The sequence below is a fragment of the Haliaeetus albicilla genome, chromosome 6, assembly GCF_947461875.1.
Source record: "Haliaeetus albicilla chromosome 6, bHalAlb1.1, whole genome shotgun sequence".
Classification (NCBI taxonomy): domain Eukaryota; kingdom Metazoa; phylum Chordata; class Aves; order Accipitriformes; family Accipitridae; genus Haliaeetus; species Haliaeetus albicilla.
The window spans coordinates 6,423,375-6,438,501 of record NC_091488.1 but is presented as its reverse complement, the minus strand read 5'-3'; the positions used below and the strand labels follow the sequence as shown (position 1 = coordinate 6,438,501).

Here is a 15,127-nt window from a genome sequence, read left to right as displayed (position 1 = left end):
GTGAACTTTCAAACAATGGTCATGCACTGCCACTATGTGAGAAAGCCACTTAGGATCCCTATCTGATTCTCCCTTCCCATCTTGCATATGAGTTTATCTCCCTGGATTGGCTCTATTTTCCACAATATGCTATGGTCGTGGAACTCCATGATGTAACCGAAAGAGATGTTGCAGTGCACAAGTCTATTCTAGCCAGGAAACACAAAACATAAAGGAAAACTATAGATTACAGCTTCCATGCGATGGCATGCTATGAATTTCTTACAGTTGAAGAGCAAAAGATGACCTGAATGTGGCCTAAAGAATATTGGGGAAATCTATATGTATCCCTTTAATATGCCTGTAATCCTCTACCCCTTTACTATTGAAGGGAAGTAGAGATAAGGATGAACACTGTGAGTTTGATGATAATAAAATGGAGATTTTAACAGCACAAATCAGAACAATCAGATCCTTGTCTTCAGGTGTTGGTTTTTTTTCTGGGGCAATGGCATGCTTGAAGTTTTTTTTTTATTTTTTTTTTGCCTCAACCTCTTTCAGATCTAAATGTAAGAATTTAAATTAAAAAATAAGCATGGAACAAGCCAATGTTTTTGGGGTGGTTTGATTTTTTTTAAATCTTGTTTTTTTTCTTAAATGCAATTACTCTTAAATTCACATTCTTATCAGAATGATGTGGTAATTAGAAATCCTGTACTGAATTAAAGTATCTTCACTCAGCAGCTAGCTTTTCCAGCCCTGTCCTATTGTGTGGAAGACTTACGGTATTTTTAGAGCATATTGTTTACCGATTGCTTGCATGCTGTCACTTACTGAACACTTGTTTATCCCTTATTTTTTGCTTATCATTGAAATAGTGCAGGAAAATCCAGTGAATTATATAGTATATTTTGGCTTAACCTCATCACGTTACTTTTTCATGTTAAAATTTTAAATTTAAATTTTTTTTTAATTATTTAATTTTTTAATAGTATTACACTTAGTAAATGTAGGGGAAATCCTCTATCGTACCAGTCTCCTGATTCAGTAGTATGAAAAGCTGTTGGGTTTTTTAATTAGTTTAGTGGCTATTTGTAGTTTAAATACATCCAACAAGCTGTGTGAGTTGACAGAAGACATCTCTTGTTGTTTTAAATACTGCATTATCTAAATCAGTGTGAAAACAACCTTTGTCATATCTTAAAACAATTAGTGATGGCGTGTACTTTCTTATGTATACCATTTCTATCATTGGTTTTGGTGAGAAGTCTTTGAAGCCAGTAAAGATAGGCTGTTCTGAATCTGTTCATTTGAATTCTGATTTAGAAACTGATGAATTTTTCTTACAAACTTTTTTAATACGTGTGCAGACTCAGGGTGAGTTTTCTCTATCCTCAGGTCACATACCATGGTACGTCTCAACTCCTTTAGCTTTCAAATGGGAGTGGAAGGTGCTCAGGGTCATGCGTGATGGTGGTTTTATACAGCAAACAATGCAAAGCCTTCTAGTGCGTCTTTATAATACCTTCAATAGTCCTTTCTGTTGTACTTATTTTAACAGTGGCGTTTCACTTTCATATTTCTATTTGATTAGAAATTATATAAAAGTCTGAGTGAGGTGAAGTCTGAAGTGGAAACAGTGATAAAAACCGGGAGGCAGATTGTTCAAAAGCAGCAGACAGAGAACCCAAAAGAACTGGATGAAAGGCTCACAGCTTTGAAGTTGCAATATAATGAATTGGGTGCAAAGGTAAGCTCTGTGCTTTTAATACAAAACTATGCCCTCTTTTTAACTGGCAAAGTGAAGAATACTCTTGGTATGGTAAGTAAATTGGTTCCTTTCAAGGCCCTCAGTTTTTCTAAACAGTGGGACAGAAAGAATGGAGGCAAAGGTGATCATTAGGATGGCTGTTCAGTTGCTCTGAGAAAAAATAACCTTCTAGAAAACTATAAAATTCCTTTATTACAATTTAAAGTTATACTTTCTTAATGTTTTAATCTATTTTTTTCTACTAGTTCATTGGGTTTTAGGGGTCAGAGGGAGATGATGTTTCATTTTAATGCCTCAAACAGTCACTTGTTTCAAAACACTCCAGGTCAGAAAAATACTTCGATTTTGTTTGTGATTTTTTCACGTTTTATTTGAAGAGCTACTTCACAAAAGAGAATTCTACCTTTTCATTTCCTTCTGCCTCTGACTGTACAGATCTTTAAGTATATCATTTCCATTTGTTGCTGTTCAAAAATCCATTGACTGAAAATTCTTGCTACTGCAGCTTTCCTCAGGAGGCATTTGTGTACCACTCTGCTTTACTCCTTCTGCACTCTGAACTACACGTATGTTCAGTTATTGTCGCAACCGTTCCCTGGTTTAAATGTCAGGTATAATCCTGACTTAACCTTTTCACTATATCTTAATATATAAGCCATGTAGAATATTGTTTAGTTACCAGTATGTGGAATAATTGTCCCATTGTTATACATCTCAGATACCAGCAAACCCTTGTTTAGAATTTAGTCATTTGTCATCCTCCATTACATAGGGATTATCAAATTTCTTCATGTTAGGCAAAACTAAATCATCATCCTTTGAACTTTGTAATGAGGAGTGTATTGCCTTGGAGTACAACATTTTGTTTTGTTTTAAATCTAATATTTGTACAGTACTCGGTTTGACCACTTAGTGAATGTCGGCATATGATTAGGAGGGCAACATGAAGACTTTCCCAATATTGTTTTATATAATCTTAGCTTCACCTACAGAAAAAGAGAAATAGTTCTCAAAATGTGGCAGACTTTTACCCTATGATGTCAATGATAAGGTATTTGTATATAATTAACCTTGTAGAATCGATTCCTTTTAATTTCCCGAGCACTGTCACTCCTTGTGTAAAATTTCCAACTATACATCATCTGTTTCTTTATTGATTCATGTACACTGAAATGCTGTTACACTTCCTAACAGGAAAAAGTTTTGTTTACTCAGTTCTTCCTAAAAGTCAACTAAACAGACGGTAGGAAAGACAGACTACTAACCAAAATTAACAAGACTGTGATTGGAAAAAAACCTGTACATCAGTCCCTGAAGCCATTTTATTCTGGGTCTGCATTACCTATGGAGTGCATTGCCTGCTCCTGATGTACAGCGCTCTGCAAAGACCTTTGAGCTCTGAAGAGGAGTTGTGGCTTTGTCCTAAAGAAGACTTCATGCAAACAATTCAATTAACAACTGTCCTTCATTACTCTGTTTTCTTCCTGCCCTCATTAGAACTATCCGCAGAACTTCTAAAAGTTCTAGGGTTAGAGTAAATGTGATGCTGTAACTGGCTGCATGAAGATTGAGAATGACAGTTATAGCTGCCTATTTCTAAAATATATACACTTCAAATATACGAAACAGGACAGAATGCAAATTGTTTATTTTGTCAGATTATAAATTATTAAACTCCTAAATTATTACTAGCTAGGAAAATGAGTCCATGGTAATAGTGAGAGTCAGTATGTGGTTTAAACACATGAAGATAATCAAGCCCCACTGACTACAATATGATAAAACAATAAGAGTTATGTTACTTTTGACAGAGATAATACTCATTTGGGAACCTGAATTAAAACAGTTCTCTCTTGTGCTAGAAAATAAAGGTATTGAGACATCAATCTTTGGGTGTCAAGAAAACTGAAGAGTCTGCTTCATTAAGGTGCAGATAGCTATCATTTGAGATTAGATAAAATATTTGGTTTCTCCATTATTTTAGAAAGGACTGTGGCATTTGTTTCTACATTAATTTTAACGTAACAGCAGACAGGTGCCATTGTTTTAGGAAACCTCTCTTAACTAATGAAGGGATAAAAATGTGCCATTAGGAAGCCATTAGTGATCTGAAGTGAGCCATATTGCAAATTAATGTGTCTCAAAAATCTGCAGTGCTGTGTTTAGCTTTGTTAGCCTAGATGTAATTTCTTACTTTTACTTTTAAATAGCATGGTAGTTAACAGTTTTAGAGAGAGTCACAAAAGCCCAGAGATATAGAACTAAAAGAATCTGCCGTTATCAGCCCTAATTGATTGCATTCAGTCAAAGTCATCTTAAGAGAAAACTGATAATAGTTATAACTAGTAGTAAGGCTTAGGACTGAAATGTATAGTCTGAAGGAAAAATACATCTTCAAGCATAGACTCACTTTTGTGATTTCGTATGTACTGCATCAGGAGGTCCTCCCATATTCAAAGCAATCCTTAAGCACATTTTTAAGCATAGACAGGAAAATTATTATATTTTCTGATAATTTCTGTACATACTCTGGTTTTGCTATATATTTTAGGTATCATAACTTTAGACTTTCTGAGTTTTCCCCTTAAGAAGAAGGGGAAGGTGTGAGAGGTTTTTTATTTGTTCCTTTTTTTTTTTTTTTAGCATATACAGATATGGATAGAAATACCTGTGAATAGTCCTAATTGCTTAGGTAGTATCAGAGCTTAAAGTTCTCCTTGGTCTAGGAATGAGTTCTGTCTGTTCAGCCCATCGAGTTTTGCCGCTCATTTATAGCCAAATATGCTTTAAAAGCATGAAGGATAACTTTGAGACTTTAGCAGTGGCCTCAGTGTAAATAGGTTTGAGATGAAATTGCAAGAAAATCAAATGTCATATGAATATCATGGTGTAGTGGTTACATTTATAATAACTACTCCATGCCTGGGCTTGCTTACTCATTCCCTTGCCCACATTCTCTCTCTCTCTCTGACACAAGCTTACATACATTTATACATGGAAGCAACTAGATTAGAGCTTAGGTAGTTTGGTAGTTGTGAGTGGCTGTGAGGTAGGGTTTGTAGCATACTTGTGTCAAATCTGTCTGTGGTAATTCGTCAGAGCGGGGAGCTGGACTCTAAAAGAAAGTGGCAGTAATAATGTTCTTGCTGCTCTCCCAAGGGCATTGCATGCAGTAGGGGCTATTACTTACGAGGTCAGGTCTTTCCTCACAATCCCACTACGGCACAGGGATTTTTAGCCGTAAGACTAAAAGGCTGTAAAATACCGTTCCTTTGCTTTAAATACCTGCTTTTCTCATTTTATTTTATTTGCTATATCCAAGAGTTCTTGCGAGTAAACTATTTAACATAGCCTAAATAGCTTTAAAATGCAGACAGAATTTATGGAGATACTACGTTTGATATCACTTTATGATACGGAAGGCCTTTAGAGGGCACTGTTTCCTATTTTTCTTTAGAAATACATCTTTACATTTGAAGTACAAACAGAAGCTGATTAATCACTAACCTCTGGATATTTACAATGTATATGGAAATAGGGTAGCATTATTGATATTATATACAGAATTTAGAGATGTGTATAGCAACACAAATATTCCTTCTGTGTTTGGGCATGTATCAGTAACTTCATTTTATAGTATACTGGGTGTTTAGAGTTCTTACAGAGGCAATCATGCTCGAGGTAGTGCACTTTGCATTGTATTGCTGCTAAGTACCTGCAAATAGTTATTTACAATGGCTATTAATATTCATCAGAAGAAGTAGTGAAAAACATGTGTAAATTCCTGACTCCATGTGTGAATGGAGCTCTAAAAAGCTGAGTGTTATGGTCCTTCTCAGGGATTTACCTCTTGGCCTGCCTGTAAGTTCTGAGGTCTCATTTAATAAATTTGTCATACAAGAAAGCACATAAAGCACATTTAGTGAAGAAGAAATGTTCTGAGATTTTAGTAGTAAGCCTCCACAGAGTGGTAATACATGATCAGGGACACTTTATTGCTTATTCCCTGGGCAAATCTGATCTGTTTACTCAGGGATAGCAAAAGACATGTACCTAACCTCATAACATCCTATTACATTTTAAAATCTCAAACTCTCCTTGGCAGTAGAGCTAGGAACCAATTTGATCATTGTGCAACTACTTGTACTCAAACAGTGTCAAAGCCCAAAATAGTTTTATTAGATAGTGATACCAGTTTTGAATACCTGGCACTACTATAGACAATTTTTTTCTATTTAAAAATACTTAAATAAAAATCAGTGGCTACAATCTCACTTGATTACTAATTGACATGCAAGGTAATTAGTAATTTCTTTTAAGTATTAGTGACCTATGGAACACTTTTAATCCACTTTCTTTGGCTGGGCTTTTTTAAACTTCAGCACAACATAATTTATTCATTTGTATGTTCTAACTACTAGTAGCCTAATGTCTATCATGGTATATTTTCCCATCTGAGATCTCTTAATTTACTCTTCTGCCTTTTCTGCTAAGTATGTGGAACCTTCTCTCGCTCTCCCTGAATCTGCTTAGGGGCTTGCAGGGAAGATTGTATTTCCCCTATTCCCCTGGATTACACAAAAGCGCAGTGTAAGACAGTGAAGAATATAATTCCTCAGCCTTCCTTCTAGGTACCATGTAATATGCTTAAAAGAACTTAACAAATAAAACAGAAATTGTCCATAGTACTTCACATCCAAAACATTCAGCAAACTAAAAACTGAAAAGTTAACTGTGCTGCCTTAGTTTGACATCATTCAGTGACTTTTATGTTTCAAGATTATGGCGTTCCTTTGGCAGAGAATTTTTTTCTTCTGTGTAGTGCAGCTACATAGAAAAAAAACTTGAGGATTTAATATCACTAGCTGGCCATCTGTATGAAAATATACTCTTTGAAAGGTTTGGACATCTATTTTGTGTCTCGGAAAGCCTGTTAATTCAATTGTTCCAAAATAGTTTGCTAGGCATGGCTTCAAAACGGAGGAGGAGGAAGTTTGCAGAGGTCTGCTGCTAGTTCAAACTCAATGTGTCTTTATGCACATATTTTTCTTGTAGGTGTTTGCATCCCAGCAGCAAAATTACAGATATTGAGAGAACTAAGGCAAGATATAACTGTATTAAAAGTGCAACTTGGCTTGTGAAATTGCAAGTTAAGCTTTTCTAGAAAAATGGCATCTAGAAAATGGTATATAAAAATCATTTAACCTGTTTGACTGAAGAGTTAAGAAACACATGTTTTCTTTCTGCAGGTGACAGAGAAAAAGCAAGAGTTAGAGAAATGCTTGAAATTGTCCCGGAAGCTACGAAAAGAAATTAATGCTATGACAGAATGGCTTGCAGCGACAGATGCAGAACTGACAAAGAGATCAGCTGTGCAGGGGATGCCTAGCAATTTGGATGCTGAAATTGCCTGGGGCAAGGTAACAATATAACACACACTGTACCTTTATGCTTATTACAGAATGATAGATTTCTTTCTTGATAAAGAAAGAGAATGAAAACTCTGGCATTTTAATTAGTGGAACTTTGTTATGGCATTGTCTCACCCTGACACTGATGCTCGGAAAAGTTTAAACCATCTTGTCTCTACATATATCAATAGCACAGTTCACCTTCATATTGCAATAATCTTCACTGAGATGAATTTAAAGTTAGATTTTCATTTTTCAGAGTACTATAAATTATCCGTCCAGTATCTATGTAAACAGAGATCCATGTAAATAGAGGTCCCTTTCTCTCTCATCCCATTCTACTCATGATTAGAAAAGTATTAAACAGTAAAACAACTCCAGTGGATAAAAGCTTAAGGCAGTCAGAACACTATATATTCCACGTGTTCAGGCAGCAGCCAGGAGGTGGGATATTTGTTTTCTTACCCGTTTTGGTTTGTAGCCCATTCGTTTTCATTCCAGGGGCTTCTTTCTTCCATGAGACTTCACCCTGAACTCTTATTTTAGGTTAAAACTCAAAGCCTAAAATGAAACTTTCCCCAAAATTACTATGTGTGCCACAGTTGAAACATCTTACAGAATCACTGAGGAATGCAAGGGTTCCGCATCAAACTACGTATCTCTGTGTGATGTTAAGACTTAGCACAGTATCATTCAACACTAGCTAATCTAGTTTATATTCTGCATATGTAACAAAAATCCAGTCTAACTCAGAACATAAACCAAGTCATCGTTGTACACACATACCAAAATCTGTGCTTTAGAGGAAACTACGCTCAACATTATCCATACCAAAATCTGTGATTTAGAGGAAACTACGCTCAACATTATCCAAAATGTCAAAATTTCAAATAATTATGTGCAGCCAGCAGCATTTTGGCTGAGTGTTCCTATATAATTTCAAAAGAAAACTACAACAAAACCCCTTAAACAGTATTGGGGTTTTGTGCAAAAGTGTACCACTTGTCTGCTTTTTTCAACAGGAATAATCCTTTAAACATTTCACCAGTTTCACCATGCATTATAGAAATAGTCATGAATAATACACAGGCAACCTTACCTATTTTTTTAAAGGCTGTGCAGATTAAAGGCACTGGAGTAAAATGTCATTTGTGGTTTGTTTGTTTTGTTTGTCTTTAACTGCCCTTTTCAAGCTTCCAAGCTTGATAAAATGTCTTTAGCCTTGAAATGCACTGATGATTTACAAACTAATAACAATAAAAAGAAAGTCTCCAAGTCTTTTGTGAGGTTTGGAATTGGGGTTTTTTTGGTCGTCAGTCTCCAAGAATGACAATATTTTAAAAGTAGTATCCAAAAATATATAAAGATCAACTTTTGCTATTATTATCTTACAGTTACTGCTTTGACTATTGCTGCTTTGACTTTCAAATCAAAACCACGATCCCTAAAAAAAACTATTGCTGCTTGATGTTCTCTCATTTTCACTTGCTGCTTTTCCTACAGCAATGTCTGTGCAGTTCCTCTCATTACTTTTGATTGATATTGTGATCCTAACACCCATAATAAAGGACAAGTGTCAGATTTTGAAGAGATGGGTTAGACAATCATATGGTTTTAATGCCCCAAACTAACCTGCCAGTTACTCAGTCCATTTAAGTAAGAATCACCTTCGGTGGTGTTAAACTACGCAGTACGGTTCTGCTGACACAGAAAGGTACACTGTATGTTCCTGCATGTGTGCTCAGGAAAGTTAATCCAGATGTATACAGCTTCATAGCAGTTTAAATAGAAAGATTTGTCCTTAATATCATTTAATTGTTAGATATGAACCTTAATGCTTCCGAAGTTGCATAATTAGAACCTACAGCCTGATGATCAGCGTAGTTACACCGTGGGAAGTCCTTGTTATGTCTTACACTTGCTACAACAAGTACAACATATTTTTATCTTATGACAATCAAAAAAGATAACAAGACCTAATTAAAATAAGAAATAGCAACATGAAAAATATGTCAAACGGGAACCACTCCGCCTACTAATCTTAAAGAAAGCCATTGAGTATTGTGAATTCTCACAAGGAATTGATACATAAAGGGTTGCAGGAAAAACTGGTAAAAAGCATGTTTTGGCTTCAAATTCTGCCCAAAGCCTTCACTGCAGCTTAACCTCATATAGTACCTCAGCTCTTCTCCTTCTGTCAGTTAACCACTAAAATAAGAACAAACAACTTTGGATGAGAGCAGCTGCCTCTTGTTGAAGTACGTATGTAGTGAGTGAGTGGCTTTCAGAATTCCTTTATTAAGATTCTCTGTAGGCAATATAAACCAATATTCACATAAATGTAAGCAGACTTCTATTTCTGAGGAATCCAACAGCTAGTGTAAGTGGCAGATCCTAGCCTTCCAAATGTACGCATTTGCAGAAATATGTGAATTGAGTGTACTTTTTCCTAAAGAATCTGCTCCCGCTAAGAGGCAGGAATTGCTGCATGTTATCCTGGACGCTTTAAAATTCTTGTGAGGACTTCATAAATAAGTACGATACTGATACTCCTATGTGGATTTCAGTGAGGCATCATACAAAATTGTACATCAATAATTCAGTCCCCAGAACCAGGGCCTCACTGTATCAGATTAATGTCGCAGCTCAGGGCTGCGGACTTCCCAGGTAAATAGGCTGCCGAAGACAGTAACTGATCTAATGAAATGCACTGGGAGATGAATGAAGCCCAGCAGATTCCCATTGTGAGGAAAGTCTGCAGAAAAACTAAGGTGGAAAATGGAGGGGGAGAGAGGAGAACTCAATAGTGCGAATGAACTGAAAATTGGATGTCTGCTGCTGTCGATATAACTAAGCAGAGAGCTCATAATCTTTTTTCTTTACAGCACAAGGAAGCAGTTACATTTATTACTGCACTTATTTCTAATTCATTTTCAGTACCCAAGACTTCTTAAAATGAGAAGAACTCAGAAGGTTTCAAAGATAATTACAGAGGTTAAAATAAAAAAAAAAAAAAATCATAGGTGCGAAATTGTCTTCAAGCTGTAAACACCTAGAAATAAAAAGGAATGTCCATTTTGAGTAGGAAATGACATTAACGAAACATAGCATTAATCTGGACAGGAGGGAAGTGCGTTATTTATTTGTTCATGTCTAGAATTTTTCTAAGGAGGGAACAAAAACTTGGCTGAGCTATGTGAAATGAGATGGGCAATATACTAAAGACTGTAAATCCTGCCTTTTTACTCAGTAGAGACAAGCTAAATCGTTCTATTTGAATTCAGTTCTGTTATAATAGATAAGAAAAATGACATGTGGGTGGAAAGATAGTCATTAAGCATTGTATATTAGAAATCCGTTTATAATTAGAAGTCTGATTTAGTGAACATATTTATCACTGAAGACATTAACGATTGTGGGGTTTATTTGTCTTTTAATCAGGAACCAGCCTGATAAGAATTAGATTGCCAGGAAACCATGTTCTCAAAAAGGAAATGGCAGATGGTATTACCAGGAAAAGTTCTGTATCACTCCCTGCTATCAGCAGTATGAGTCTGCCAGTTCTTCAATGTTATATTTTAGCACAGTGTATAATACCAGTGAGTATAAATTTGACTTGAAGTACTTAGAATTACATTAGATAACACATTTAGCAACTTATTTCCTGTCAGTAAAATCAGTAAAAGAAAATGATCTGAAAATTGTGTCAGCTGATTCATAGTCAGGGGCCAGGACGCAATAAAAATAAAAGATGTGCTGTGAATAAACAAATAAATATGTATAATCAGCCACTGAGAAGGCCATAATGTCAGCTTCTGATTAATTCTGTAATCCCACCCGTGAGAACTGAACCACCTAACTAATTTCTTTGGGAGATTCAAATTGCAGAGATTACTTCTGAGGAATCCACAGCGTACAGGCAGTGTGGAGGCAGACAGAATTTTTCTTCAATTGTTCATTGGTGTTGATTTTTTTTAATCTACATACATTAATAACCAGCACTATTAAAATATTATCCTCTGCATCTAGTCACAATTTTTTGAAAAAACATCAGCAGTTCAACTTGATACGCGGTAGTTTTATCGTTATAAAATATAGCTCAGAAACCCTCTGCATCACGTCCTCAGAAAAAGCCATTCCAATGTAGCTTCTGTTTTCAAGCATAATTAGTTCCTGGTTAGTATTTGCTAATGTGAAGGAGGTCGTGATTTTCGCTCCCTTATGAAGCATCAAGTGAAGAAAACAAAACAAAACTAGTAGTATTTGTTAGTAAGCTGAAAGATAAAGAGTATGGAACAGTACAGTGGGGTCAGAGCGGGAGCTGTGAACCCCACTCAAAGCGTACATGGCTGCACAGGGAACTGCAGTTATTTATACTAACATGATTCATCCTGTCATCCTATGGCTCCCTATGTAAAATAGGTGAAATACTGTTGTATGCAACTACAAACCTCTTATGAATTCTCAGTAAGGCTTGCCCCCATGCCTTTCAACACTGCAGAGTAATCTGGCTTCCGCCCGGGTTTCAAGCCGTCCAAAGTTGTTTTTCTTAAATAAAACTTGTATTTTGCACTACAACTTCTCTCCTGAGGTTTCGATGGTAGGGACTGGTGTAAGGGAAGCTCAGCTGGTCTTCTTTCTCTCTCCCTGTCTTCCTTCTGGTGTTACCGGGATGGGGATTAGAAACCGGTCACCTGAGGCATGCTCGGCACGCAGAGCTCTAACGGAGAGGAAGGATCTGATTGCTTTCATTTCCTGGGGGCCAGGAACCTAAATGCCATTTCTCGTGGAGATGTTCAGGTCCTGGGGATTCAGTGGCGATGTGACGTCTCAGTTGTCATTAAGGCATGCTACCAGCACTTTTTCTGAGAAACACAAGTGAGAAAAGAATAATGGTTCCTTTAAGAGCTAAGGAGAGATTTCATTCAGTGAAATGCGAATTTGTTGCATCAAAGAATTTCCATTGTGGTATCCTGTACCAAATAGCCATAACTGGTGCTTCAAAAAAGTGGAAGTACAAGAGATTCTTCCAAAGAGACATTTTAGAATTATAACAGAAATTTGAACAGAAATTTGAATGGCGAGATTGCCATCATCTTTAACTCTTGTATCTGCTAGTAGTTGTGATCCTATATGGAGTTACATGTAAAGAAGAGATGACCATATATATATCTCGTTAATATAATCTGTATAATTTGTATACACATTTTAATGGTGCTGTCTTTCCTGAAAGTATTTATGGAACCTTTGTCTTCCAGCAAGTAATACACACTTGAATAAACTTTCGTTTTATAACCAAATATACTAGTACTAAGGGGGAAAAAAAAAAAGGTGAATGTACTAACTTCACTATAATGACAAATAGCAGAGTGAATGTATGAATGTAATCTGTTTTAAAACACTGCTGACAAATTTTCACAGCTGCAGCTGAATTCTGGGTGTTATGATGCTTAGTTCAACCTTTTATTTACATATTTCTGTTCCTCACAAAATGCAACGCGAGATTTCATCAGAAGATTAGCTTCTACCCAACTTCTAACTTGTTTATATATTTTATTTATCTTACATAGTTTCATCCTGATAAACACACAAAATCAAAATGTATAAATTGCCTAGTCCTTCTGGGAAGATTTTCACCACTTTAATTGTTAATGTTTCATATTGTACCCACTGTGGTGGTGTTGGGATTTTGGCGTTTCTTTTTTTAAGGTGTCAGATGTTTTAAATGCCATTCTTAAATTACAGCGCTAACACTTTTGATTTGGTAGTTAAAATTAAATTTCTACATCTTTCTTACATATTTTGAAATAAACTGTACAGCTGAAATGCAATTTGATGTTAGGGTGACAAAAAGGGAGTTTAAATGCAGCAAGGTTGGGGTTTTTCCCTTAATTTTGAAATATGCTCTTCTATTTCCCAAGAACATACAGGGAAAGGTGATGAGTGAAGGTCAGGTCACTGAATATTGGAACTTTCTCTTCAAAAATTAGCAGATTTTGAAAGCCACTCGCTGAGTTTTAATGAAATAATCCTATTTATATCCTGGCATCATGACACATTTTTTTATTTATTCTATATAGTGTTGTTAAATCAATAGCAGTTCTTTTGTCTTTTTAATACACAAAATTTACCAATGCTATGTGTTATGTTGCAATGGATGAAGTATATGTAGGCTGTCACTGTCTAGTAATACTAAAAAGAGAAACAGAATTCTGAAGAATATAATGAAGAAATGTCAGATAAAAAAAAAAACCAATCGTGTTACCGAAGTTGTGAAAGAACTGAAAAAAAGTTGTTAGTTTACCTAGTACGTACTGTATGATACAGAGGAGGTCTTAGCTGATAATGCAGTGTGGAATCCCACTGTCTTTACAGACTCCGCTAGTTTTTTGACTGTGTTCTAGTAGGTCCAGGATTTTATATGTCAGAACTTTGAATAAATGAGATTTGAAGTATTGCGGAAGATGGCTTTTTCACTTTGATGTTTTGTTGAAGGCCTCAATGTTTTTTTTTTTTTAAAGAAGGTGGGGGGAAGCGTGATTGTGTACTTATCTCACTGGTTATTTATGTCCCTTACTTGCTAATATACGGGAGTGTTAATATTGCCCGGAGGTACACCTAGTCTTTGGTTTACATTATTTCTTTACTTTGAAAGGAGCAACTCCTGGGATCAGGCAAAGCACAGTTACACTTTTTGATACACATCGGGAATTATACATTCAGCTTTTGGGTAGCAGTTTTATTTAATAGTCATTTAATTGTCTGATCCATTTACATTTCTGGTCGGGATTAATATTTATATATATAGCCCAAGACTGGTCTGAGTTTTCCTACATGTAAAATACAAAGGAAACCACAACCCATAGTAAATATGCTTCAGGGATTCTTTTCCAAATGGAAGTAAATTGTTCAGAAAAGGTAATAAAGCTGATCAAAATTTTCCATCCTGAGTTGGAGGTAAATTATATTCTTTGTCTTATTCTTTTTTATGATGACACTTTGTACTTGCTGTGAAACAGGTAAAATTGTACTAGAAGAGGGCATGTTTTTCCTTTAATCTGAGAAGAACCTGTTGAAATTTGAAACTGTCCATTTCAAATTCTCTAATTCTGTAGTTGATAGTTAATAATTGGCATTAATCATGTCTTGGTTCTGTTACAAAACCTCTGTATTTGAGAAAATTGGTAGAATGTGTAAAATTTCTCATACTTACATGCAATGCAAGTGTAAAACCTTTTCTGAGAAATAACATTACAAAAGTAGATCATTAATTCTGTTAATCACAGGAAGCGAGCTGCTGCTTTAAGCATAACATATGCCAAGTAAGTTGGAGGTACTATTAAGATCGTATTGTACCAAAAAGAATAACTCCTATACAGTCTTTATTGCAAACTGAAAATTCTACTTTCCCTAACAACACATTATCAACAAAATCATGCTGATGTGTGACCGTGAGAGGGCTGTGAGTGTGGTGATAAAGGTGCCGTTCTACTCCAGTAACAGTGTTGATCTGGAGATGGAAGGGTTGTGATTGCGGTTTGATTAGAAGTGGTTGTTCTTTTAGCGTATGCAAGTTATCTGTGAGAAATCAGTGTTTCTGGAGACTAGTGATTCTTACTTTTCCCCAAACTTCTGTTTGTGTTCAGTTTGGACCACTTCCTTTCTAGTTGGAGCTTTATTTTATAAGCAGAGATCATGTATGTCTGGATCATTGCTATCAGGTGCCAAGGAGCTCAGATGAATTTGTCTCAAAAAACTGGTTATATGTAATATTAGGTGTAGAGGAATTTGTGCCTCTCCTTGAGTATTCAGCAAGATTGTTATACTCTGCATTGTGTCTTGTCAGTATTTCATATTAAATTCCTGCTTTTTTACATGTTGTCTAAATATGTTGGGATTTGCTCTTTTTGTTAGACTTTTTGCATGTGCAACAGATATTAAGACATAAATAGTGAGTAAATTATGT

At 35.7% G+C, this 15,127-nt stretch overlaps 1 protein-coding gene across 20 annotated transcripts in view; it reads left to right on the top strand.

Moving 5' to 3' along the window:
• The window catches only part of DMD (dystrophin), a 1,308,223-nt gene that overhangs the window by 602,447 nt on the left and 690,649 nt on the right, over positions 1-15,127 (top strand). For all 20 annotated transcript variants that reach the window (XM_069784897.1, XM_069784898.1, XM_069784912.1 and 17 more), the window contains 2 exons: positions 1,574-1,729; positions 7,000-7,170. In XM_069784897.1, the coding sequence (XP_069640998.1) occupies positions 1,574-1,729; positions 7,000-7,170 (327 nt within the window). The remainder of the gene's footprint in view (positions 1-1,573; positions 1,730-6,999; positions 7,171-15,127) is intronic.